The 23,786-nt window shown below is 44.7% G+C and overlaps 1 protein-coding gene across 2 annotated transcripts in view; it reads right to left on the bottom strand.

The window, feature by feature from the left end:
• LOC140715928 (glutathione hydrolase 1 proenzyme-like) overlaps positions 1-23,786 on the bottom strand; it is a 79,771-nt gene that overhangs the window by 34,274 nt on the left and 21,711 nt on the right. For both annotated transcript variants that reach the window (XM_073028481.1, XM_073028482.1), the window contains 3 exons: positions 19,938-20,130; positions 7,512-7,675; positions 2,352-2,498 (listed from right to left, as the gene is read on the bottom strand). In XM_073028481.1, coding sequence (XP_072884582.1) covers positions 2,352-2,498; positions 7,512-7,675; positions 19,938-20,130 — 504 coding nt within the window. The remainder of the gene's footprint in view (positions 1-2,351; positions 2,499-7,511; positions 7,676-19,937; positions 20,131-23,786) is intronic.

The following is a 23,786-nucleotide window of genomic DNA, read 5'->3' on the forward strand; positions in this document are numbered from 1 at the left end:
CCCTGATTTAATCCTAGCCTAATCACGGTACAATCAACAATGACCAATTAGCCTGCCAGCACGGAACGTGTTTGGACTGTGGGGGGAAATAACTACCCTTCGAATTTAGAATCTCAAGTTACTCTTCTGAACCGTTTACTATTCAAAAGAAGAATTGCAGGTTTATTCATCCTAATAATCTAATCAAACAAAAGCCAGAGGAATCTGCCAACTCTGAGTCCTTCCCGCGGGCAGAGAGACTGCCACGTTTGTCTTCTAGCGTTCACAGAATTTCAACTCAGTACACGGTGTTCCATGGCACTTGACGATTGTGCACCGTGAAAAAATACAGATACCCCTTCCACACGGGTCTCTCACTCTTGCTCCGAAAATGAGCTAGTTATTCAAAAACATCCATCTGATGATTGTGTTTACCCCTGAGCCTTCATTTTAAGCCATGGAGTAACCTAACAAAGGCAAACAGTGCTTCCAGACTCCCTCAATAGTTAACACTCCAAGGTTGTAGCTCTGATTTGAACATTAACCGCACAATGTGAACAAAGGAACACTCTGAGTGTGTTGTTTCTGTGTTGACGTCCTCGGTAATTGGAAGCCTCCGTGAGTTTTCTCTGCCATATCTCCAGATTCCTGTTAAGTGACTGGGATGTAATAATTTCCAATTATCACGGAGAACAACTGGTCTAATCAGTGTTAATGAACATAAGACTTTGATTCCATTTTTACCCAGAAAGGATTTTGAACTCAGTTCAGAGCGCCATGTTCCCCTAAAAGTGGCGTGGCCTATTTTAACCCCCGAGCCTCATTTAAATGCAGCCAAGTTTCAAATTAATCATTCACTGTGTTCAGTCAGGGCAAAGCGAGACATTTTTGATACTATCCACCAGTGCTGGGCTACTCTGCTGGGACTCTGTGTTCAGACAAAAGATATATAATATATACAGCAGTGTCTCTACTCTCAATGCTGCAGGTTAAAACCCTGCCGTACAGTGAAGCAACCCCGGCTGATTTAAACTGATCCCTGATTCTATCTTCAGTCGTGAGGTTCCGGAGGTGAGTTTTCGGGTTAGACAATCAATTAGGGTTAAAAAGTGGCATCCATCATTAAGGACCCCCATCACCCAGGTCTCGTTGTTCTCGTTGCTACCATCAAGGGTTTCAAAGCTACATTTAACATCAGAGAGATGTATACAATATACATCCTGAAGTTCTTTTTCTTTGCAAACATCCCTGAACAGAGGTGTGCCCCAAAGAATGAATGTCAGTTAAATGTTAGAACCCCGAAGACACCCTCCTAGCTCCCCTCTCCCATGTGAAAGCAGCAGCAAAACAATGAACCCCCCTCCCCACCAGCAAAAAAGCATCAGCGGCCCCCCCTACTAATAACTCAAGCATGCAGCAAAGCATCAATAAAGACACAGACTTGCAGTAGCCCTAAGACTACTCATTCACCCGGTAATTTGACATACCACAGGCTCTCTCTCTCCCTAATAAGGGAAAAAGAGATGTCCCCATTTCACAGTGAGAGGGGCGGCATAACAAACAACTCGCTGATTTACGACGTTAAAAGTGCATTGTGTTACTTTTTCTGAGCCTCAGGAAGGAGGCCTAAAGGCACTCAGTGATTCAGGAAAAGCTTCTTTCTCTCTGCTGTCCGATTTCTGAATGGACTTCTGAATCTATTTCTGCATTACTTCTTTAATTTGGCTATTTTAGATATAGATATTTACTGCAATTCACGGCTCTTTGCCTGTTAGTTTGCACTGCATTGTACTGCTGCCGCAAAGACAACAATTTTCATAACGTATGCTGGTGATCAGTGCTGGCGCATGGCCTAGTGGATAAGGCATCGGTCTAGTGATCTGAAGGTCACTGGTTCGAGCCTCAGCTGAGGCAGCGTGTTGTGTCCTTGAGCAAGGCACTTAACCACACGTTGCTCTGCGACGACACCGGTGTCAAGCTGCTTGGGTCCTAGTGCCCTTCCCTTGGACAACATCGGTGGCGTGGAGAGGGGAAGGCCTGCAGCTTGGGCAGCTGCCAGTCTCCCGTACAACCCTATCCAGGCCTACGTCCTGGAAACCTTCCAAGGCACAAATCCATGGTCTCACGAGACTAACGGATGCCTATTACTATTATACTGAACCTGATTCTGATTCAGTCAGTGACAGCTTACAGGTCCCTGCATTTCCAGGGCTCAGTGCTTTGTGTTGCCAAAGATCACAGAGAACTTACCAGGAGAGCTAACGGGATCTGATCACGTTGGAGCAAATGACTACTCCCTCCATTGAAGGCTGGGAGACCTTCAGAGATTCACAAACGATGTTGAACGCATGAACCTGGAGGTAAAACATTACCTTCGAGGATTTTCAGAATGAGGGCGAGGACAGGTCCGCCTGATGGAGCACCAGGAACGTACAAGGTGTAGTCACCCAACATCACACTTATTGGCGTCTCCTCTCTCGCCTGGTACTGCTTTAGGTCCTTTCGGGAAATCAGACCACCTAGAGAGAAACACAGGCACAACTGACCAATCCAGTCACAGTGGAATGGGTGGGGGGGGGAGGGAAATTCTTTATCAAAAAAGCAGCTTAATTGAACAATCCCTTCAGAAAAAGGTACACATCAACATGGGAGGTGCCACCTCGGAGATGCTGAGCTATATCTGCTCTTTCTACATAGAACAGTACAACACGGGAAAGGGCTCTTTAGCCCACAATCTTGCCCCAAACTAGCTGAAAAGTAAATTTAAAAAACACCCCAAAACTAATCCTTTCTTCCTACACAATGTCAATATCCCTCCATCTTCCTCATATTCATGTGCTTATCTAAACGTCCCTTAAACGACTCTAATGTACCATACCAGGCATCGCATTCCAGGCATCCACCAGTCTTTGAGTAAAAACTTGCCCCTCACATCCCCCTTGAACCTACCCCCTCTCACCTTCAACGCATGCCAACTGGTATCAGGCATTTTTACCCTAGGGAAAAGATACTCCCTGTCTACTCTGTCTATGCCCCTCATAATCTCGCAAGCCTCTATCGGATCTCCCCTCCGCCTCTGCTGCTCCAGAGAAAACAACACATGTTTGTCCATCTTCTTATGATAGAACATGCCCTCTACGCCTCTAAGGAGGGTTTTTTTTGGGGGTTCTAACGTTTTTCTGTGGGATTTATTCGTTGGGATTTATCCTCTGTTTTGTGGATGTCTGTGAAGAGTAAGAAATTCAGGTTGTATACTGTATATATTCTCTGATATTAAAATGAACTAGGGAGCTGGCATACATTGAATAGGCTGAAAGGCCTCTTTCTGTGTAGAACAATGGTCTTTGGCTTCTGTTTTTGCTGATAATGATTCTTCTCTCTCACTTTTACATTCCTCAGGATCATTTTCTTAGGTAGGTGGCGTTGTGGATAATGAAGTAGGTTTTCAAAGCTTGCAGAGAGATCTAGGCCAGTTAGAAGAGTGGGCTGAACGATGGCAGATGGAGTTTAATGCTGATAAGTGTGAGGTGCTACATTTTGGTAGGAATAATCCAAATAGGACATACATGGTAAATGGTAGGGCATTGAAGAATGCAGTAGAACAGAGTGATCTAGGAATAATGGTGCCTAGTTCCCTGAAGGTGGAATCTCATGTGGATAGGGTGGTGAAGAAATCTTTTGGTATGCTGGCCTTTATAAATCAGAGCATTGAGTATAGGAGTTGGGGTGTAATGTTAAAATTGTACAAGGCATTGGTTAGGCCAAATTTGGAGTATTGTGTACAGTTCTGGTCACCGAATTATAGGAAAGATGTCAACAAAAAGAGAGAGTACAGAGAAGATTTACCAGAACGTTACCTGGGTTTCAGCACCTAAGTTACAGAGAAAGGTTGAACAAGTTAGGTCTTTATTTTTTGGAGCGTAGAAGGTTGAGGGGGGACTTGATAAAGGTATTTAAAATTATGAGGGGGATAGATAGAGTTGATGTGGATAGGCTTTTTCCATTGAGAGTAGGGGAGATTCAGACAAGAGGACATGTTGAGAGTTAGGGGGAAAAAGTTTAAGGGTAACACGAGGGGGAATTTCTTTACTCAGAGAGTGGTAGCTGTGTGGAATGAGCTTCCAGTAGAAGTGGTAGAGGCAGGTTCGGTATTGTCATTTAGAGTAAAATTGGATAGGTATAAGGACAGGAAAGGAATGGAGGGTTATGGGCTGAGTGCGGGCCAGTGGGACTAGGTGAGAGTAAGGGTTCGGCACGGACTAGATGGCCTGTTTCCGTGCTGTAATTGTTATATGGTTATATGTTGCTTTCTTTATTTACCCCATTATCCCTGCTTGTTCATTGCACGGTCACTATTGCTGTTACTTAACTCCTCCAGCCATACGCACTTTGCTTTAGTTCTTTCCTCTTTTGCACACTTTGTTACTTGTTCCTTCTTGCACCTCATGGCACATCAGGCAGCCATTTCCTTAGCACTTGTCTGTTTTTTTAATATACGAGGCCGAGTTGCTAGCTCGACGTTCAACCCAGCACGGATGGAAACGAGCAAAGGGCCGGCTAGATTCGAAGCCGGGACCACTCGTCTCTAAGTCCAGTGCTGATACCACTACACCACCGGCCTTGCCTTTATTTAAAACTTGCTACATCTCTAATGTTTTCCAACTCTGATTCAAGAGTTTCAGAGAAACATAGAAATCTATAGCACTTTACAGGCCCTTCGGCCCACAATGCTGTGTCGACCAAGTAACCTACTCTAGAAACTGCCTAGAATTTCCTTACTGCATAGCCCTCTATTTTTCTAAGCTCCATATACCTATCCAAGAGGCTCTTAAAAGAACCTTTTGTATCCGCCTCCACCACTATCGCCGGCAGTGCATTCCACACACACACCACTCTCTGTGTAAAAAACTCACCCCTGATATCCCCTCTGTACCTACTTCCAAGCACCTTAAACCTGTACCCCTCGTGTTAGCCATTTCAGCCCTGGGAAAAAGCCTCTGACTATCCACATGATCCATGCCTCTCATCATCTCGTACACCTCTATCAGGTCACCCCTCATCCTCCTTGTAGCAACTTCCAAGCACCTTTCCTGCTCCACTCTTCTTCTCCACAAACCCCACCTAACCAGGTGAGAACGTAGGCGAGCGGCATGCAGTTGGCACCACTATCTGGGGCTGGTAGTGGGTATTTGAATGGAAGGGACACAATAAAGATGATGGCACTCATCACATCCATTGGCCAGTGTGAGTGAGTAAGACAGCTGGATTTACCGCGATACTGGGTAGAACATTTTTACCAATTTCCCCCTCCCCCCAACATATCACACGCCAACATAATTAGGAACAGGCACTTCAATCTGCTCCACCATTCATCTCTTCTCTCTTTCTCTCAGTGCCATTTCCCTTGATTTCTTTAATGTTTAAAAATTAATCTCCATTTTGAAGACAATGGCTAATCATAGAGTCATGGAACTACATGGCATGGAGACAAACCCTTCATCCCAACTTGGTCCGTGTTTTCCTGAGATAGTCCCATTTGCATTCTTATACGATACAAAATTCCAAAGATTCATCACCATCTCTGTGGAGCCATTTCTCCTCATGTCAATCCTAAAAGTCCAGCTTTTTATTTCGAGACAGTAGTTCCTGATTCTAGGCTCTTCAGCCAGGTGGAGCGTCATGTCTATTAAGAATGGTGTAAATTTCAATAATATCACCACTCGTTCTTCTAAACCTCATAAATTTTAGGTTTAGCCCACCCATCCTCTCCTCGCACAGTGAAACCACTATCTGAGGAAACGGTTGCTCTCTGAGTTGGGGAATTTACTTGCAAACGTTTCGTCAACGTGCGAGGAGACATTGTCAGTTGATTGGTTCTCTCCGCAGTCTTCACTCCTCTCTCCAGGGCGCTGGAGCCTTTTGCTTTTCTGCCGCTGGGTTCGTTCAAACACCAGCCCCGACAGAGTGCAAAGTTGTTCTTGACAAGAGCCGATTTCACTCGCTGTCTGCCATGGTTACTCCTCACTCTACGGCGCTGAGGCTATGAAGACTGCCCCGGCTGCTGTGCTCCTTGCCCGCCAAGGCCCGGAGAGAGTGGACATGGAGAGGATGTTTCCTGCGGTGGAGAGTCTAGCTCAAGAGGGCACAGAGACTCAGAAGAGAAGGACGTCCCTTTAGAACAGAGACAGATGAATTTCTTCAGCCAGAGAGTGGTGAATCTGTGGAATTCATTGCCATAGGTGGCTGTGGAGGTTAAGTTATTGCGTATACATAAAGCAGAAATTGATAGGTTCTTAATTCATTGGGCGTCAAAGGTTACAGAGAGAAGGCAGAAGAATAAGCTTAAGTGGGGTAATAAATCAGCCATGATGGAATGGCGGAGCAGACCCAATGGGTCAAATGACCTAGTTCTATTCCTATGTCTTATGAGCTCATAAACTTTTCTCTTCCAGAGAGAACACTGATTGAACCTCTGTTTAATGTCATATCTGCAAGACAGAAGCTCCAAGTGAGCCTAGCTCCACCAGATCCAACCCAGGTTTTCTAGTTCCATTTCTGGAGCAACTACAGCGCCAGTGTTGGCAGCACCCTTCTTACCGATGGCAGCACCCTTCTTACCGATGGCACCCACTACTCAGGCCAAACCAGTTACAGTAACAATGCCTTGCTTCCCTTCGCAATTCCAAGAACTCGGGGTCATTTAGACATTAGTGGCCAGTGGCTAGACCTCTGCCCTCAAGTGGCGTCTCTCTTTTTCGATGATGTTGGAGGACATTACCGGAGAGCTGTGTTTATGGATTGGACTATTGAGTTTATGGATTGTGGACTTTTTCAGTCTTGTAGTTTTTATATTCTGTGTTTTTGCCCATTCTTTCTTGTTTTGTTGTGAGAGGGGAAGGGGGTGCGAGGGTTGATGTCCTTGTTGCGCTTTGTTAGTTTTCTTGTGCGGAGGTGGTCGATGTTTTTGGTACATTTGTGTGGGAGAGGGGGGTATCAGAGGTCAATGTACTTGTTCCATTTTGTTAGTTGTTTCTTGGTGCGGGCGAAGGGTCTTTTGGGTTGATGGTTGGGTTGCTGTTGTTTTTTTTGTGTGGGGGGGTGAGTTTGATGGGCCTCTTTGAACGACTTCCATGGTTTTTCTTTGTTCCGTGGCTGTCTGGAGAAGATGAATCCCAGAGACGTATAATGCATACATACTTTGATAATAAGTGAACCTTTGAACCTTTGCCCTTCACAATTACCCTTTGCCAGCTGATGCCAATTCAATTTCTAATCTTACTTGCCGTCTTCCATCGAATTGCATAGGGCTTTAACGTTCAGATCAGTCTATTATGTGAGAGTGAATCAAACACTTGCTAAAATACAGCTGAATATTTCTTATTTTGCCCAGAGTTCGACATATTAAATAACGGATTCTGAAAGTATTCACTACTATATAATTAAAACTGAAACACAATTAAAACAAAAGCACTGGAGACAGGTTCTATATTTGCTTTCAGTTAATCGACATGTTTATATTCAGAGAGTTGTACCTGATTGGCTAACAGAATGAACAATGTCCTCAGCAATAGGTCCGTCGTAAAAAGCGTCTGGCCCTTCATCTGCTATCGTTTGCAGTGTATCCGCTAATTGTGGAAAATATATTAGGTCATTTTCATTCAAAATTCTGTTGCTGTTTTTCTTACAGAACACATCACTGTGGAAATAAAAGATTTTTTTTTAATGATCATCATTCTCCCCCTCCTGGTGAGCGGCAGGGTAAATTCAACAATCCCATGCTCCCAGTGGATGAGCTGAGGGAAGGGCGTCTCTTCCTCCACAGAAGCTGCTTGGCTTTCTGAGAAATTTCAGCATTTTCTATTATTCTTCCAGTGGGATGTCTTAGAAGAACAGAAGTATGGATAAAACGTACTCTATTGTAGTGCAGAATCTCTGGCTTTAGTTCTATTGAAACAAAGCTCCATGCTGAGAGCACAGGATTGGTGAATATATCCTTGAAAGTTTTCTATTCATGAAAAGACGATTCTGTTGAAATATGCCCTTGGGTTAATAGCACCAAACATGTTGTATTGTTACATTAGCACATTGTATCTGAAATTCATTCCTTTGACTTCCCAACTGGGATGAATTACTCAACCATTCTACTTTAAAATTAACATTAGCAAAAACATTATTTTCTTTCATTGTATTTTGTAAGTTAGCAAATCACACCAAGAATTTAAAAAAACTACCGATTTGCATAACTTATAGCTCAGCTATTACCAACAACCACCACAGGAAGGCAGCAACCATCATCGGAGATCCCTACCACCCAGGCCGTGCTCTTTTCTCGCTGCTGCCATCAGGCAGAAGGTACAGGAACCTCAGGACTTGCACCACTGGGTTCAAGAGCAGTTCCTACCCTTCAAGCATCAGGCTTTTGAACAAAAGGGGGTAACTGCACTCACTTGCCATCCACTGGGATGTTCCCACAACCAATGATCTCACTTCAAGGATTCTTTATCTTGTTATCTCACGTTCTCATTATTTATTGCTATTTATTTATATTTGAAGTTACACAATTTGTTGTCTTCCATGCTCTACTTGCTCTTTCATTGATCCTGTTTACAGTCACTATTTTATAGATTTGCTGCAAGAAAATGAATCTCAGAGTTGTATATGGTGACATGCATGTACTTTGATAACAAATTTACTTTGAACTTTGAGTTCATGGACACATATAACATGATGGACAATTGGCAGTGATAACAAAGGCACTCTCTAAGTACTTTAAGTAAAAGTGTGACTTCTACTTAATTTAAATTGCATACTGGGATTAACTCTCAACTGTGATAACTCAGATCCTGCTTGAAGGTAGAATGGTAAAAAGAAATCTACTGGCTCCTTAGCTTCAGCCAGTAAGTATGAAAAAGTGGCTGTATTGTTTGGAATGGTGATTGCTGAGAAGTTAACCCTGCAAATGTGGAAAGTGGACTTTGTGCCTACGTACGATCTGTGGCTGAGAGAACTGGCAAACACTTTACATTTGCAGAGACCGAGACTATGGAATGAGGACAGAGGGGACATCTTTGAAAGGATATGGGGCCCTGTATTGGACTTTCTTACGGGGTGAGGACTCAGGTTTTCTGGTGCGGTGCCCCTCTGCTGAGTATGTTTGCTTTTTGCCTTTATTTTTTTCTCTCTCTTTTGCTGCTCAATATTTAATTTGATTTTGTTATGGTTGTGGTTTCTACGGATGTGCTGTATTTTCTTCCGTTAGTTTTTTTTTGTTAGTTTTTTCCAAGTCTGTTCACATAAAACAATAAAATATATATTTTTTAAAAAATCTAATGTGCTGAAGTTTATTTATGCTTGAAATGGGCTTAACTCTATTTTCAGTAAGTCCACAATAGAAAGTTGCCTTTGACAAGGATAATGAAATCTTGTGAGAAATAGTTTGTTATCACTCAGAAACATTGGCCAAATCCTTTGCCCATTGGGAAAGAAATAGAAATGTTACACTTGACCATCTATTTCATATCCTATGTAATTTTAACAACATTGTCAAGTCCTCTGGGTATATAACAGGCAGAAGTCTGACCCCATCATTTACTCAGTGACAAAGGTAGGCTAAATTTGCCCAGTTTCGGCTTGCGCTAAAATCTTAGGCAGATATATATATATATATAAACAGCTAGGGTGCCTAAGACTTTTGAACATTCCTGTAGTAATTTTATGTAATGCACTGTACTGTCACCACAAAAAAACCCAAATTTCATGACGTATGTGAGTGATGAGAAACTTGATTCTGATATGGGTCACTATTGTGGACTGAGAGTGGGAAGGGGGCAGGGAGAAGGGAATCATGGTTGGGGAAAGGGGAGGGAGCAGGAAGCACCAGAGAGACTTTCTGAAATTACTAGTAGCATTACTAGAATGCTACCTGGGTTTCAGCACCTAAGTTACAGGGAAAGGTTGAACAAGTTAGGCCTTTATTCTTTGGAGCGTAGAAGGTTGAGGGGGGACTTGATAGAGGTATTTAAAATTATGAGGGGGATAGATAGAGTTGACATGGATAGGCTTTTTCCATTGAGAGTAGGGGAGATTCAAACAAGAGGACATGAGTTGAGAGATAGGGTGCAAAAGTTTAAGGGTATTTCACGAGGGGAATTTCTTTACTCAGAGAGTGGTAGCTGTGTGGAATGAGCTTCCAGTAGAAGTGGTAGAGGCAGGTTCTATATTGTCATTGAAAGTAAAATTGGATAGGTATATGGACAGGAAAGGAATGGAGGGTTATGGGCTGAGTGTGGGCCAGTGGGACTAGGTGATAGTAAGCATTCAGCACGGACTAGAAGGGCTGAGGTGGCCTGTTTCCATGCTGTAATTGTTATATGGTTACATAATGATCAATAGACCAATTATGTGGAATCAAGTGACCTTTCCTGGTGTCTTGGGGCTGGGTGTGTCTACGGCCATGCTGCACTCCAATCCCTGGCACTCCTTCTCTGCCACCTGTCCCACACCCCTCCCCGGCACTCCATCTTCACCATTCCCAACATCCTTTGCTCCCACCAGATTCTCAAACTCGCTCTCCAGTCCACATTGACAAATACAGTACTGTCCAAAAGTCTTGGCACCCTAGCTACATATATATATATATATATATAGATATATATATACATATGAGACTAAGACTTATGCACAATACTGCATGTATAATGATGTTAGATGAACCCAGGATTGACCAAGATGTCTTACTTTTGTAGATGTTGCTCAGATTGCCCTAAGTCATTCACCCTTCTGACTTGACAAAGATATTTGTGTCTCCCATATACACTCAGTGGCCATTTTTTTTAGATACACCTGCTCGTTAATGTAATTATCTAATCGGCCAATCATGTGGCAGCAACTCAATGCGTAAAAGCATGCAGACATGGTCAAGAGGTTCATTTGTTCAGACAAAACATCAGAATGGGGAAGAAGTGTGATCTGAGTGATTTTGACTGTGGAATGATTGTTGGTACCAGAGGCGGTGGATTAAGTATCTCAGAAATTGCTGATCTCCTGAGATTTTCATCGCACAGTCTCTGAGGATTTCAGAGAATGGTACAAGAAACAAACAACATCCAGTGAGTGGCAGCTCTGTGGGCTAAAATGCCTTGTTGATGAGAGAGGTCAAAGGGAATGGTCAGACTGGTTCAAGCTGACAGGAAGGCAACAGTAACTCAAGTAACCACACGTTACAACACTGGTGTGCGGAAGAACATCTATGAATGCACAACATGTCAAACCTTGAAGTGGATGGGCTACAGCAGCAGAAGACCATGAACATACCCTCAGTGGTTACTTTATGAGGTATATCATCATCCTTTCAAAATACACCATGCAAATGCATAGTATTAAGTTAAATGTACAAAACAGCTGTAAGATTGGACTGAATAACTCCATAAAGTTCATAAAAATTAGATTGTTACTGAAGCCCAGACCAGGACTGGGACATTTTCTTTCAGCATTCATCTTAGTAATTTGGTCCTGGCTTTTATGCTGCGGTACCGTTTCCCAGATGGTAGCAGCTGGAATAGTTTGTGGTTGGGGTGACTCGGGTCCCCAATGATCCTTCGGGCCCTTTTTTCACACCTGTCTTTGTAAATGTCCTGAATCACAGGAAGTTCACAACTACAGATGCGCTGGGCTGTCCGCACCACTCTCTGCAGAGTCCTGTGACTGAGGGAAGTACAGTTCCCATACCAGGCAGTGATGTAGCCAGTCAGGATGCTCTCAATTGTGCCCCTGGAGAAAGTTCTTAGGATCTGGGGGCCCACACCAAACTTCCTCAACTGTCTGAGGTGAAAGAGGGGCTGTTGTGCTTTTTTCACCGCACAGCTGGTGTGTACAGACCACGTGAGTTCCTCAGTGATGTGGATGCCGAGGAGCTTGAAGCTGTTTACCCTGTCAACCCCAGATCCATTGATGTCAATAGGGGTTAGCCGGTCTCCATTCCTCCTGTAGTCCACAACCAGCTCCTTTGTTTTTGCAACATTGAGGGAGAGGGTGTTTTCTTGACACCACTGTGTCAGAGAGATGACTTCTTCCCTGTAGGCCACCTCGTTATTGTTTGCAATTAGGCCAATCAATGTAGTGTCATCGGCAAATTTAATTAGCAGATTAGAGCTGTGTGTGGCAACACAGTCACGGGTATACAGGGAGTAATTAAAAGGACTTAGTACACAGCCCTAAGGGGCTCCCGTGTTGGGAGTCAGAGGGGTGGAGATGAGGGAGCCCACTTTACCACCTGCCGGCATTCTGACAGCAAGTCCAGGATCCAGCTGCACTAGGCAGGGTCAAGGCCGAGGTCTCTGAGCTTCTTGTCGAGCCTGGATGGAATTACGGTGTTGAATGCTGAACTGTAGTCCAAGAACAGCATTCTCACTTAAGCTTCCCTCTTCTCCAGATGTGTAAGGATATTATGTAAAGCAGTGGCTATTGCATTGTCTGTTGTGTTGTGTCAGTAGGTGAATTGTAGGGGGTCCAGTGTGGGTGGCAGCATGCTGCAGATGTAGTCCTTGACCAGCCTCTCAAAGCATTTGCTTATTATTGAGGTGAGTGCGACAGGACGCCAGTTGTTCAGGCATGTTACCTTGGTCTTGTTTGGTACAGGGACATGGTGGATAATTTGAAGCAGGAGGGCACTCCACACTGGGAGAGGGAGAGATTAAAAATGTCTGTAAACACACCTACCAGATGTGCTGCTCACAATCTGCGTACTCGCCCTGAGATTCTGTCCGGTCCCGCAGCCTTGTGACTGTCCACCTGATGGAAGCGTCTGCGTACCTCGGCTTCAGAGACGACCAGATTTCAGGTAGTAAAGGTGGCTTTCCTCAGAAGCTCAAGAGTTAGTGACATTGAACTGAGCGTAAAAGTGATTAGCTCATCCGGGAGAGAGTCCACGATGCTGGTGGCACCACAACGTTTGGCTTTGAAGTCTGCGATGGTATGCAGCCCTCGCCACAAGTCACGTGTGCTGTTCGTTGTGAATCTTGACTCAATCTTCTCCCTGTATTGTTGTTTCGCTGCCTTGACAGCTTTGCGCAGATCGTAGCTGCTTTTCCCGAGCTCCTGCTGATTGGCGGCAACGTAAGCTCGATGTCGCGCGGTAAGTGCTGCTCGCACGGAACAGGTATGTTCTATCTGTGACTATGTGGGTTTCCTCTGGGTGCTCCAGTTTCCTCCCACAGTCCAAGATGTTCTGCTTGGTAGGTTAATCAGTCATTGTAAAGTGTCCTGTGATTAGGCTATGAATAAATTGGGGTGAGGGGTGGTGTGGGGTGAGGGGTGGAGTGGGGTGAGGGGTGAGGGGTGGTGTGGGGTGAGGGGTGGAGTGGTGTGAGGTGAGGGGTGGTGTGGGGTGAGGGGTGGTGTTGGGTGAGGGGTGGAGTGGGGTGAGGGGTGGTGTTGGGTGAGGGGTGGTGTTGGGTGAGGGGTGGAGTGGTGTGAGGTGAGGGGTGGTGTGGGGTGAGGGGTGGTGTTGGGTGAGGGGTGGAGTGGGGTGGGGGTGTGTGGGGTGAGGGGTGGTGTTGGGTGAGGGGTGGTGTTGGGTGAGGGGTGGTGTGGGGTGAGGGGTGGAATGGGGTGAGGGGTGGTGTGGGGTGAGGGGTGGTGTGGGGTGAGGTGTGGTGTGGGGTGAGGGGTGGTGTTGGGTGAGGGGTGGTGTTGGGTGAGGGGTGGAATGGGGTGAGGGGTGGAATGGGGTGAGGGGTGGTGTTGGGTGAGGGGTGGTGTTGGGTGAGGGGTGGTGTGGGGTGAGGGGTGGAGTGGGGTGAGGGGTGGAGTGGGGTGAGGGGTGGTGTTGGGTGAGGGGTGGTGTTGGGTGAGGGGTGGAATGGGGTGAGGGGTGGAATGGGGTGAGGGGTGGTGTTGGGTGAGGGGTGGTGTGGGGTGAGGGGTGGAGTGGGGTGAGGGGTGGAGTGGGGTGGTGTTGGGTGAGGCATGAGGGGTGGTGTGGGGTGAGGGGTGGTGTTGGGTGAGGGGTGGTGTGGGGTGAGGGGTGGAGTGGGGTGAGGGGTGGAGTGGGGTGAGGGGTGGTGTGGGGTGAGGTGTGGTGTGGGGTGAGGGGTGGTGTGGGGTGGCGTGACCAAAATGGCCAGAGGGGCCTATTCTGAGCTGCAACTTAATTTTTTTTAAATTAATTAAAACTCAATTATTAGCAACAGAAATGCAAAGCTTAATTAAACTCAGGTAAATTTATCTTAAAAGTGTTAATTTTAATTGAAAAAAGTAGCAAATGATTAACTTCACTTAATTTTTAACTGAGAGCCAGCAGCCCCATGTAAATTATTGGGCCAGTACTGGATGATCCCAAGTTATGAAGGGTCAGATAAGAATAACATTGCTCAGGTCAATGTCGAGCTGCTGTTTAAGACACAGGTATTCCTGAGTCTCCACCCAGGACTTGCGTGACTGACCGTAGTGAAAACTGAGCTACTGACACGAAGAGGGAAGCCCTGAACACTGTCAGAGATGGAGAACCTTCGCTGGTGCTCAAAATGCCAGCGGCGTAACAGGCAGTGTGTAAGTAATCAACCTTAGCCTTAAATACACCCAAAGACTTGGCCTCCACAGCCGCCCGTAGCAACGAATTCCACAGATTCACCACTCACTGGCGAAAGAATCTCCTCTTCATCTCCATTCTAAATAGACGCCACTCTATTCTGAGGCAGTGTCCTCTGGTCCCAGACCTGCACCACCCCCCCCCCCCCACCAGAGGAAACATCCTTGCCCTTCATCTACCTGCTACCCCCTTGCTGAAATTACGCTCTGTTGCACCAGCCTCTAGACACAGGGGCCACCTTACTAGACGGCTCCAACAATCAAAGTGACAGATTTTCTCCCCATTCCAGATGTTTGGTCTGAACAACAACTGAGCCTCTTGACCATGTCGGCATGCTTTTATGAATTAAGTTGCTGTCACATGATTGGCTGATTAGTACAGTCGGCCCTCCTTATCCGCGAGTTCCGCATGCGCTAATTCAACCAACCGCAAATCGAGAAAACCAGGATGAGCTCTTCCAGCACTTGTTGTTCGAGCATGTACAGACTTTTTTTCTTGTCATTATTCCCTAAACAACGCAGTATAACAACTATTTTACATAGCATTTACATTGTATTAGGTATTATAAGTAATCTAGAGATGATTTAAAGTATACGGGAGGATGTGTGTGGGTTATCGTGGATCAGGATCGAAAAAAATCAGAAGTTCTCTTTCTAAGTAAGTCGGAACAGGTACATCTGGTATTATTTAGCATCAGTTAGTCAAATGTTTGTCTTATCATATAGTATACTATAGTATATAACGGAAGTTCCCGAGTTCGATCCACTGACAGACCGCTCCCGAGCGCGCTCTCCATCCGTGCCGGGTTGATGTGGAAGATCAAAAACCCAAAACCCCAAAACCCAATAATTAAACCACTGTGTTGCTTAGTAATAATTGTAGCTTTCATCATCTTTGAAATTGTTCTGATCGTTGACTGACTGTAGCCTAACGCTTTCCCAATGACTGATGGCGTTTCACCTTTTTCCAATCGCTTTATTATTTCCACTTTATCTTCAATCGTGATCGTGATTATTTTCATGAACAGAAACACTGCGGATTCAGAGCTCTGCCGCCGGGTCTTAATGTCCACCGCACCCAGACAGGTTAAATAAGGTCTGGGGTTCCGCTGGGTCCTAAGGTCCACCGCATTGAGACAGGTTGAATAAGGGACTTGAGCATCCGCGTTTTTTGGTATCCGCGAGTGGTCCCGGAACCAATCCCTCGCAGATAAGGAGGGCCGATAAGGAGGGTATTTGCGTCAACAAGGTGTTAGGTGTACTGTAAGTGGCATCCGAGTGTACGTCAATACTGCAGGCACCCAGTCACACTTCTGAGATTTCACATTCCCACGAAAAGGGTATTGTCACTTGGTAGAATAGTCACAGCAGTCTCAATTTAAATACTGATGCAAACAGTATTTACCAAACCACATCTCTACACATCTGCTCCTCCACCCTTCCTGATCAACCTCCCAAACTGAAGCCATCTCAGAACTCCATTCAAACACAAATTAAAATTAAAATGCTACATCCTTAATATTACGATTTGTTACTAAGTTTCTGGACGTTCATCAATGGGAACAAGCTAAGAGGGCAAGCGGAATCCAGTTCAAGTTCATTACCACTGCCTTAGATGGCATGAAATTTGTTGTTTTGTGGCAGCTGTACAGCCCAAAGATATAAAATTACACTAAATTACAAAATAAAGAGGTGCCACCCCACAACAATCAGGCTCTTGAACAAAGGGGATAACTACACTGACTTGCCCATCCATTGAGATGTTCCCACAACCAATGATCTCACTTTGATGACACTTTATCTCATGTTCTCACTATTTATTACTATTTATTTGTATTTGCATTTCCACAGTTTGTTGTCTTCTGCACTCTGGTTGATCTTTCATTGATCCTGTTTACAGTTACTATCCTATAGATTTGCTGAGAATGCCCACAGGAAAATGAATCTCAGGGTTGGACATGGTGACATATATGTACTCTGATAATAAAATTTAATTTGAACTTTGAAAATAAAGATATAGTGCAAAAAAAGGAATAGTAAGGTACTATTAATGGACCATTCAGAAATTTGATAGGAAGAAGCACTGAGTGTGGGCCTTCAGGCTCCTGAACCTTCTCCCCAGTGGTAGTAACAATAAGAGGGTTTGTACAGGAAAGTGAGGGTCTTTAGTCAAGGGCCACCTTCTTAGTCATGGGACAACAATGTCCTTGAACAGAAAATCCTACAGAAGTTTGTGGGTTCGGCCCAGTACATGACGGGTGAAGCCCTCCCTCCCAAGCCCTCCCAATTGAGCACATCTACATGGAGTGTCATCACAGGAAAGCAGTATCCATCATCAGGAACCCCCACCACCCAGGTCACGCTCTCTTCTCGCTGCTGCCATCAGGAAGAAGGTACAGGAACCTCAGGACTCGCACCACCAGGTTCGGGAGCCGTTATTACCCCTCAACTTCACTTGCCCCATCGTTGAAATCTTCCCACAACCTATGGACTCATTTTCAAGGACTCTTCATCATGTTCTCAATATTTATTGCTTATTTATTATTATTTTTGTCTGGAGTAAGGTGCTCCCTCCCTCTGCTCGCCTGCAGGTCACCCTTGGGCAAGGTGCAGCACATGAAAAGACTGGGGGCAGGTGATGGATGGTCGTATGAGCAGCTGGTGCTTCATCACAAGTCCTGGTTATGCGAACGCCAGACAATCTCTGAAGAGTATTGATAATGGCTGGAATCACTCGTCTTGTAAAGACACTGCCCAGAAGACCACTTCTGTAGAAAAACTTGCCAGGAGCAATCACGGTCAGAGACCACGGTCGCCCACGTCATTTGACACATCACATAATGACGATGAAGTCCAAACAGTAGTGGAAGCATTAAATAAGTAATTGAACTAAACTATGTAAAAACAGCTTGCACACCTTTTTTTTCTCAAATAGAAAACAAGGATGCTTAATCTTCATAAATATTTAATATATTAAAATGACATATAAAATGTGGTCATTTAATACCTCAGTGGCCATCATCCATCATTACGAGGTCTGACTATTGTGCTCTAAGACTAACACAATCCTGCTGAAACTTTGGTTCTAAGTTTCTCGGAATTGTAGAAGTATGTTGTTCCTGAGTCAGCTCTTTGAAAGAATAATGATGGAAATCAGAATGGAGGGCAGATCAAACGTTCATGATTCAAACAGACGTTTCTACACAGATACATAGCTTCATAACAAATGCGTCATAAAGAAAAAGTCTGCAGAAAGCTTTTCATCGATCAGAAGTTTGCTTTCTGTAGGTCTTGTTCAACCTCCTTGCTTGCAAGCTTCTTTAAGCAATGCACGGCTGAACATAAACTCCCAGATGACCCACTGCATGGCAGAAGTTCTCCTTCAATTGTTAAGCGAAGCCTAGAAACTCATTTGACTCGTGTATCCCCAATCCTGATTTCTCAGCTCAATGTGACCTTAAGTAAAGTGGGATATTAAGGTGGAGGGTGGGGAGAAGAGACACAGCTGCAGAGGCTGTGGACTGAATCAAACTTCTGCTCCAATGACCTGGTCACATTATACCTTCTATGCTTTGGTCAGTGAGATTCTATCCCACAAGGTCGTTCAGAGGAAAGTCACAAGATCAATACCCAGCGATGAGGACCTTAGCGACGAAAAAAAGATTGACGAAACACAAGTGCCTTTGGATGACAGCGAGGTGGCAGATTAGGTGTTGAACCGGTATCACGGTCTGGGGGCGGGGGGCTACTGCACAGGATCAAAATAAGCTGCAGAGACTTACAAGCTTAGCCAACTCCATCATGGGCACCAGCCTCCGTAGTATCCAGGGCATCGTCAAAGAGCGATGCCTCAAAAATGTGGCGTCCATCATTAAGGAGCTTCATTATTCAGGTCACACCCACACTGCTACTATCAGGGAGGAGGTACAGAAGCCTGAAGGCACACACTCAATGATTCAGGAACAACTTCTTCCCCCCTGCCATCCAATTCCTAAATGGACATTGAACCCATGAACACTACCTCACTACTTTTTTTAAATTTCTATTTTTGCACTACTTATTTAACTATTATATATATATATATATATATATATATATATATAATAGTTATATTATATAACTATTACAATTATATTATATTACAATACATATCGATTATTCACAGTTTCTTTTCTCTATTATTATGTACTGGATTTACCACTGCTGCAAAGACAACAAATTTCATGACAAATGCCGGTGATATTAAACCTGGTTCTGAAGCTGCACACCACTGCTGTATTTGAGTTACTGTTGCTTTCCTGTCAGCTTGAACCAGTCTGTCCAGGCTCCTCTGACCTGTCTCATTAATAACCCACCGAACTGCTGCTTGCTGGATGCCTCTCGCACCATTCTCTGTAAACCCTGCTGTGCATGAAAATCCCAGGAGATCAGCAGTTCCTGAGATACTCAAACCACCCCGTCTGGCACCAACAATCATCCCACAGCCAAAATCACTTAGATCACATTCCTTCCCCATTAAAGGTTCAAAGATCCAATTTAATGTCAGAGAAATGTATACAATATACATCCTGAAATGCTTTTTCTTCGCAAGCATCCGCAAAAACAGAGAACTGCCCCAAGGAATGAATGACAGTTAGATTTAAACACCCCAAAGTACTTGCCCAGCTCCCCTCCCTCCCATGTGTAAATGGCAGCAAACAACAATCCCCCCTCCCCGTTGGCAAAAAGCAAACATCGTCACTGCCATCGAGCACTCAAGCGTGAGCAGAGAACAGACTTGCAGTTACCCCAAAGACTGCGTTTCACCCGTCATTCGACATCCCACAGGTCCTCTCTCTCCCTAATAAGGGAGAAGGAGGTGTCTCCACTTTTTTCAGTTAACGTTTGTAATACATCGAGTTATTGCCACGTGATTGGCTGATTAGATATTTGCATAAAAGAGGCGTACAAGGTGTACCTAATAAAGTGGCCACTGGGTGTATATTCCTTATTTTGTGAGGAATTATGAGATTATCAAAACAGGTATCAGGGCAATCGATCAGAATGCGTCCTGAATTCAACATTTGATTCTCTCAAGTCAAATGTTCAATCGACTTCAAGTTTAATTGTCCTTCAACCACAAGTGACGATATAAACAAAATTGTGTTTTTCTGGGCCCAAGGTACAAAACACAGTACTAACCGTCATACATAACACAAAGCACGTACAAGACAGCAGACTCATAAGATATTAGTAAAAATGCATAAAATATATATATATATAGTCGAAGACCCTGGGTCAATGAATGTTGCAGCAGTCTGCAGCTGAACACAATATGGCTTGTCAAATTACAGCAAGGAATTATCTGCAACTATGAAGGAATTTCCTCTCACCATAGCGAGGCACTTTCTTCTATTTGCATTTTATTTGCTTCAAGGGCGGCAGCAAGGCTCTTACCCACCGGAAAACCTTTCCTCGCAAGCCTAATGGAAGGCGCAAACAACCGTTTCCACGGCAACCGGCCATGCCGTCGATGTGCAAGGGCATAGCCTCGGATTTCACCGGGAACTCCAATCGACGGCCCTCCTGCAACACAGGGGGGGGGGAAATGTAGATGAAAGTATGCCTGGATTGAGGTTAAAAAACAAAATCACAGTGTTCAAAAGTTGCACACTAGAGAAGCCTACAAGATAGCAATGTCTAGCTATATGGAGTGTAACAATGAATACCGCAGCATATTAATTGACGTCATCTTTCTGTAATTGGATTGGGAGTAAAGCTATTCATGTCCTCAAAGTTCAAAGTAAATACATTATTAAAGTATGCATATATTACCATATTCTACCCTGAGACTCATTTTCTTGCAGGCATTTACATAAAAAAAGATAGAATTTACGAAAAACTATACGTTAAACATTATTGTGTATGGAGGGGAGAAAATTGCCTCAAAAAGGAAGTGATCCATTTCAGCCCCTTCCGTTTTGACAAGTTCCTGCCCTTTTGCAAACAGTGTGATATTCCTGGAGTTCCCTGCAGATATTGACATGTTCCCAGATACCTGTGGAAGTTCAGAATTCAACATTCAAAGTAAATTTATCTATCAAAGTACATTCTGTATATGTTACCATATACAAGCCTCAGATTCCTTTTCTTGTGGGCAATCACAGTCATTAGAACAATCTCAATAGAATCAATGAATTGTATTGAGAGCATCTTGAGCAGCTGCATCACTGCCTGGTTCGGAAATTGCACCGTCTCGGATCCCAAGACCCTGCAGCGGATAGTGAGGTCAGCTGAGAAGATCATCGGGGTCTCTCTGCCCGCCATCACGGACATTTACACTACACGCTGCATCCGCAAAGCAAACAGCATTATGAAGGACCCCACGCACCCCTCACACAAACTCTTCTCCCTCCTGCCGTCTGGGAAAAGGCTCCGAAGCATTCAGGCTCTCACGACCAGACTATGTAACCGTTTCTTCCCCCAAGCTATCAGACTCCTCAATACCCAGATGCTGGACTGACACCTTACTGCCCTATTGTCTTGTTTATTATTTATTGTAATGCCTGCACTGTTTTGTGCACCTTATGCAGTCCTGGGTAGGTCTGTAGTCTAGTGTAGTTTTTTTCTGTGTCTTTTTTTTACGTAGTTCAGTCTAGTTTTTGTACTGTGTCTTGTAACACCATGGTCCTGAAAAACGTTGTCTCGTTTTTACTATGTACTGTACCAATAGCTATGGTCGAAATGACAATAAAAGTGACTTGACTTGACTTGACTTGAACACACTCAACAGGACAAACAGCCAATGTGCAAAAAAAAACAAACTGTTCAAATATAAAAAGAAAGAGCAAAAAAAAGAAATAAAAATAATGGTAATAAATAAATAAGCAATAAATATCGAGAATATGGGGGAAGAGTCCGTGAAAGTGAGTCCACAGGATGTGGGAATATTTCAGTGATGGGGCAAGTGATGTTGAGTAAAATAACCCCCTCTGGTTTAAAAGCCTGATGGTTGAGGGGTAACAACTGTTCCTGAACTTGGTGGTGCGAGTCCTGAGGCTCCTGTCCTTTCTTCCTGATAGCAGCAGAGAGAAGTGTGTGCCCTGGGTGGTGGGGGTCCTTAGTGATGGATGCCTCTTTCCTGCAACAGCAGTCCATGTAGACGCGCTCAATGGTGGGGAGGGCTTTACTGATGATGGACTGGGTCATATCCATTGGTTTTTCAAAAGCAAACAGGAGGAAATCTGCAGATGCTGGAAATTCAAGCAACACACACAAAATGCTGGTGGAACGCAACAGGCCAGGCAGCATCTATAAGCAGTGCTTCTCCCTGTAGATGCTGCCCGGCCTGCTGTGTTCCACCAGCATTTTGTGTGTGTTGGTCCATTGGTTTTTTTAGGCTTTTCCATACGAGGGAATTGGTATGTCCATACCAGACCATGATGCAACGGTCAATCTATTCTCCAAGACATATCTGTAGAAGTTTGTCAAAGATATAGATAACGTGCTGAATCTTTGCAAACTTCCAAGAAAGTAGAGGTGCTGTCATGCTTTCTTCATTATGGCACTTACATTCTGGACCCAGGACAGATCCTTTGAAATGACGCAGAGGAATTTAAAGTTGCTGACTCTCTCCACTTCGGGTCCCCAAATGAGGAATGGATCATAGATCTCGGGATTTCAGCTCCTGAAGTCTATAATCCTCTCCTTGGTCTTACTGACATTGAGTGAGTGATTGTTGTTGTGGCATCAGCCAATCAGATTTTCAATCTCCCTCCTGTAGGCAGATTCGTCGCCACCTTTGTTTCGGCCAACGACAGTGGTGGTGTCAGCAAAATTAAATGTGGCATTGGAGCTGTGTTTAGCCCCACAGTCAGAAGCCTGAAGCGAGTAGAGCAGGGGGCTAAGCATACAGCCTTGTGGTGCACCAGTGCTGATGGAGATCGTGGAGGAGATGTTGTTGCCAATCTGAACTGACTGGGGTCTGCAAAGTGAGGAAATTAAGGATCCACTTGCACAAGGAGGTAATAAGGCCTAGGACTTGAAGCATATTGATTCTTTTTGAGGGGATGATAGTATTGAATGCTGAGCTGTAGTCAATGAAGACCATACTGATGTAAACACGAGGAAATCTGCAGATGCTGGAAATTCAAGCAACACACACAAAATGCTGGTGGAACGCAGCAGGCCAGGCAGCATCTATAGGGAGAAGCACAGTCGACGTTTCGGGCTGAGACTCTTCGTCAGGACTAACTGAAAGAAAAGATAGTAAGAGATTTGAAAGTAGGAGGGGGAGGGGGAGATCCGAAATGATAGGAGGAGACCAGAGGGGGTGGTGTGAAGCTAAGAGCTGGAAAGGTGATTGGCAAAAGGGATACAGAGCTGAAGAAGGGAAAGGACCACGGAACAGGAGGCTTAGGGAGAAAGAAAGGGGGAGATGGAGAAAAGGCAGAGTGATGGGCAGAGAGAGAGAAAAAAAGGGGGAGGGGGAAAATAAAGAAATCAGGGATGGGGTCAGAAGGGGAGGGAGGGGCATTAACAGAAGTTAGAGAAGTCAATGTTCATGCCATCAGGTTGGAGGCTACCCAGCCGGTATATAAGGTGTTGTTCCTCCAACCTGAGTGTGGCTTCATCTTGACAGTAGAGGAGGCCACGGATAGACATATCAGAATGGGAATGGGACGTGGAATTAAAATGTGTGGCCACCGGGAAATCCTGCTTTCTCTGGCGGACAGAGCGTAGATACATACTGATGTACGTATCCTTGCTGTCCCGCTGCTCCAGAATTGACTGAAGATCCAATAAAATGGCATCTGCTGTGGACCTGTTGCTCCAGAAGGCAAATTAGAGCGGATCCAATTCACTCCTCAGGCTGGAGTCAATATGTTTCATCACCAGCCTCTCAAAACACTTCATCATGGTGGATGCAGGTGATACTGGACGATAGTCAAAGAGACAGGTCACCCTGTCCTTTTCAGGCACCGGTATAGTTGAAGCCTGCTTGAAGTATTAATGAAATTCCAGAATCCTCTGTAAATGAGATCACATTTCACTTCGGCAAAGGTCAACGTGTTCTGACCTTCCCACGCGAGCGCTGATGCACACCGGAAAATGCTGCTGCTGTCAAGTTTGTGTAAGCTCGGCCTCAAAGGAATGACATTTGACGGTAAGAATGTGGCCGGTCAGCCAGAAAACAAAACAAATTCACAAAGCGTACGAGGAGTACAAGGTGTATAAGCTGG

This window comes from Hemitrygon akajei, chromosome 24 (genome assembly GCF_048418815.1).
Source record: "Hemitrygon akajei chromosome 24, sHemAka1.3, whole genome shotgun sequence".
Taxonomy (NCBI): Eukaryota; Metazoa; Chordata; class Chondrichthyes; order Myliobatiformes; family Dasyatidae; genus Hemitrygon; species Hemitrygon akajei.